The following is a 4,215-nucleotide window of genomic DNA, read 5'->3' as shown; positions in this document are numbered from 1 at the left end:
CAACACCTTGTAGAGTCCATGCCCCGTGTAAATTCAGTGTATATTTCACATTGTAGGAGAACAGGAAGAGTGTGCTTTCTAGAAAGGGGGTCCACCCAATGAGATCCTTTATTTATTAAATATCTTCAGTGATTTCTATGGTTCTACCTAAATGACTAGACTGTTTAATCAGTGTTGGAAGTAGAGGATTAGGGATAGGAAACAGCAAACAGTCATTCTCAGGATGAAGCTCTGTGATTCTGCTCTGAACCAGTAAACCTGGCTATTACTCCAACTGACATTTAGTGGCAGTTTGAACAGTCCCTTCCTTTAAGACAATGAACAACAGGAGAAAAAAGGAGATGATCCTTAGTTGTCAGAACAATGTAATTCTCTTTAAGACAATGCTTACTGCAGTTGACTCAATCAGCAATATGAAATTAAACACAAATCAATAGTGTAATGAGGTTTTTTTCATGCTGAATTACTGGCACTCTCAGAGATCATTGAGTCCTGTGTGGATCAGTTGGTAGTTCATGGTGCTTGCAACACCAGAGTAGTGGGTTTGATTCCCACTGGGTCCAGTCTGGAAAGGTACCAGAATGTGTGCCCTTGCTACTGTAAGTTGCTCTTGATAAGGACGTCTGCTAAATCTGTCTGACTCGACATTACTTACTGCAGTGTTGACAAGCTTGTCATTAATGTCAAACTATCATTACATTCTTGAATTAAACATTGGGAATGGGTGTGTTTATAAAATTCCACTTCTTTATGCTACAAACACTTTCTTCATCTCAGTTGATTTCCCAACCATCTCATTGTGGGCGGGGCGTCCAGGGGTGAGAGCAGGTAAGAGCTGGGATCCACCTTCAACGTGACACACAACTACAGAGAGACCACACCACCACGGAATACCTGAGAGGGACCGCACTGAGGTCCTGACTGCAGAGAGAGACTACCCCAGGCTGGCTAAGGACTTTCCCGTCTCCCCCCTGAGCACCTGGAGGCCTGGCATTCAATGTGGAGGAACCTGAGTCTCATCTGTTCATCTGAAGGTAAGATGGAGAGAGTAGAATGAACACATCTGCAATGGAGGAAACACATTTGACTTTTTGCATTATGTACGAGTAGTCCAGAATCCATGCAAATAAATGCAATGAACTGTGTCATGTGACATGTAAATAATGCAGGATGAAGAGGTGTTAGTGTGGTCAAACAGTAAATATCCATAGTAGGCCTAAATATCTACAGTAAATATATATTATTTGTTCTGTCTTATATATCAGTAAGTTCGATTCAATGGACTGAAAAAGGATGCATTGTACATTATGCTTTAATATGATATCTTATGTTTGGTTCTATGATAATACGTAGAATGTAGATAGTATATAGATAGAGGTATATATAGATGGCGAGTATAGATAGATCATTCTTATTCGTAATATACTTTTAGATTATATGAATACCATTGTACTTATGAATTACAAGACATTGTAATTCTGCTTGTATTCCATCTATTCTATCTAAGTCCTAATACCTTGAGCAGCATCGCAATAGTGGAAACCAAGACTGTTCTCAGGGCAGACCAGGTTGTAGCTAGACATGTTTGAGTCACGTCAGGGACAATTTTAGCATTTTAGCTAACCCTATCCCTTGATGATTGTTTTTTTTCTCCAGTACTTCAAGATACAGCGTTATCTGGTGGGGGTGGTGTGTGCTTGTGTGTGTCTCTGTGTGTGTGTTTAAAATTGTTACTTCAAAAGACATATACAACTGTCAATGTTGTATACAATAACCCTCTCTTTCAAATGCCAAAGTGGTTTTGGCAGAAGTTCCACTGTCTTTGGGAAACCCAACACTGGCTTAAAGAGAGGGGAATTCCTCTTCTCTCTCTCTCTCTCTCTCTCTCTCTCTCTCTCTCTCTCTCTCTCTCTCTCTCTCTCTCTCTCTCTCTCTCTCTCTCTCTCTGTGTGTCTCTCTCTGTGTCTCTCTCTCTCTCTCTCTCTCTCTCTCTGTGTCTCTCTCTCTGTCTCTGTCTCTCTCTCTCTCTCTCTCTGTCTCTCTCTTTCTCTCTCTCTCTCTGTCTCTCTCTTTCTCTCTCTCTCTCTTTCTCTCTCTCTCTCTCTCTTTCTCTCTATCTGTGCAGTAGAGGGAGAGAAGAGAATGAAAGAAAGAGAGGAAAAGAAGAGGAGGGAGAGAGGGATTAGAAGATATTTTAAGATTATTGAGGGAAATTACAGTTCCGCCCACAATATTAACCCTTTCATGTGACGTCCATTGTTGCTTCTCAGAACAATTGACTTTTGATTTACAAAAAAGTCAAAGTAGATTAAAGCCAGAGTAGTCCAGAATTTGCATACTCTCATTGCAATAAAAAAATTAAGATTCTCAAGGAACCGAAAAGATCCTCAAGTGCAGCTACCTAATCCCTTACCTCTGAAGTTTATATAGCCTCACTTCATCTTTAAATACATGCAATAATCATCATTATCCTCAAAAAGTCCCTTGTTTGATGAAGGCGTCTCATTTAAATAAGCTCTAAACTTTCATCCTGTCTTAATTCATATCCACAGATCTACAAGAGGAGAGCAGAGGAGAGTGTTTGATGATGAAGCTTCACCTGGTTTCTCCTTCCACTTGAGGGGAACAAGTTCCCCAGAAAACTGGATGTCACAAGCGGAGGAAACAACAAAACAAAGTGATTCACTAACTTGCCTCTTCGATTCCTAATCCATCAATTTGTCCACAGAGGATCTCTATCTCTGTTCCTTTACACCATCAACATGAGTGCTGCCTTCTCCCACCCATTCGTAGATCAGCGGCCCACTTACCTTAACAGAGGCAGCATCCTGCCATACAGACTGTCTCCCTCTAGTAGCCACTCTGAGAACCGCACCCACTCCCATTCCCACCACCTCCACTCTGACCCTCTGGCCCACACCGTGCCCTTACTCCTCTACCCCACCACCATGGATCCCCGAAGCCTCTATGATGCCTCGTTCCGGGGCCCCCGAGGCCCCACCCTGCTCCCATACTTATCTCCCTTCCACCATGGGCGCTTCGGGGTGTATGAATGCCCCTTCGAGCCGGCGTTTCTACAGAAGAGGAACGAGCGGGAGCGTCAGAGGGTAAAGTGTGTGAACCAGGGCTATGCCAAGCTTAGGGACCATCTGCCAGGTGGCGCCAGTGAGAAGAGGCTCAGTAAAGTGGAGACACTCAGGGCAGCGATTCGTCATATTAAATACCTGCAGGGTCTGGTGGAGGGGCAGGGGAAAGGGAGAGAGGGGCATGAGGAGGAACAGGCATGCCACAGCCCCAGTTCTGCTCCATGTAGGACAGAGGACTCGGGACACAGAGATGGGGGGTCAACTCGCTCTCTCTCACACTCTTCCAGTATCTCCCCGGGGGTAGACTGTGGGGAGACAGAGGGCTCTGGGACCTAGGGGATTATGGGTAGTGTCGTTTGTGAGAGGGACTAGATGGACATTTGTAGAAAGGGTGTGAGTACCCCCTCTCCAAGGACTGCTCACCACAACATCACACCCTGAGCACAAAGATAAATAATGTAATACTTTTCCGCTTGATACTGTGTTATGTATTGGCAATGTGTATTGTTTTGTGACACTAAAATGTTGTACCAAACCACTTTGGAAATCTGATTATGTAAAAAAAAAAATACACTTCTGATTTTAAGATCAACACCTGAATCTCTGAGAGCAATTAATTCAATAATGCTTCTACACATGCATGCATTGCTTGCTGTTTGGGGTTTTAGGCTGCGTTTCTGTACAGCACTTTGAGATATCAGCTGATGTACGAAGGGCTTTATGAATAAATTTGATTTGATTTGAATAAGTATGCAATGTTTATTGTATTTCGAAATGAGAAACTGATCACTGTAGCGACACATTACGGTTTGTTATCAAAATAAACGTTCATTTTATTACAGCGCATGACTTCTTTTGGAAATTTCAGTGTGATATTGAGTGAAAAAACTGGAAATAAAGACATTTGATTCCTTTTTTAACACACATAGTCTTGGAAAAGAAGCAGATTCTACAACGGGACAACTGATACTGAAAGGGAAAAATAGTTTTGGTTAAACAGTATTTATGATAGTGTTCATCTAATTGTCTAATTAGTTGTAATAGTTTGGCATAATTGTGCTCATTCCTCAGACTTAGTTGACTGATGACTCAAACTAAATTTGTTTGCGAAACGTTCATAGGCTTGGGG

The 4,215-nt window shown here is 42.4% G+C and overlaps 1 protein-coding gene across 1 annotated transcript; it reads left to right on the top strand.

Moving 5' to 3' along the window:
- The first annotated feature begins 858 nt into the window (after positions 1 to 858).
- On the top strand, positions 859 to 4,006 carry LOC116374227 (achaete-scute homolog 5-like). The gene is made up of 2 exons (XM_031825503.1): positions 859 to 1,034; positions 2,553 to 4,006. The coding sequence occupies exon 2, from the start codon at positions 2,763 to 2,765 to the stop codon at positions 3,420 to 3,422; it is 660 nt and encodes a 219-aa protein (XP_031681363.1). The 5' UTR covers positions 859 to 1,034; positions 2,553 to 2,762; the 3' UTR covers positions 3,423 to 4,006.
- Positions 4,007 to 4,215: the final 209 nt, after the last annotated feature.

This window comes from Oncorhynchus kisutch, linkage group LG5, assembly GCF_002021735.2.
Source record: "Oncorhynchus kisutch isolate 150728-3 linkage group LG5, Okis_V2, whole genome shotgun sequence".
NCBI lineage: Eukaryota > Metazoa > Chordata > Actinopteri > Salmoniformes > Salmonidae > Oncorhynchus > Oncorhynchus kisutch.
This window is presented reverse-complemented; position numbering and strand designations above follow the sequence as displayed.

Excerpts from the sequence above, each read along its gene's own strand:
- LOC116374227 (XM_031825503.1), top strand. The coding sequence starts at position 2,763 with ATGAGTGCTGCCTTCTCCCACCCATTCGTAGATCAGCGGCCCACTTAC.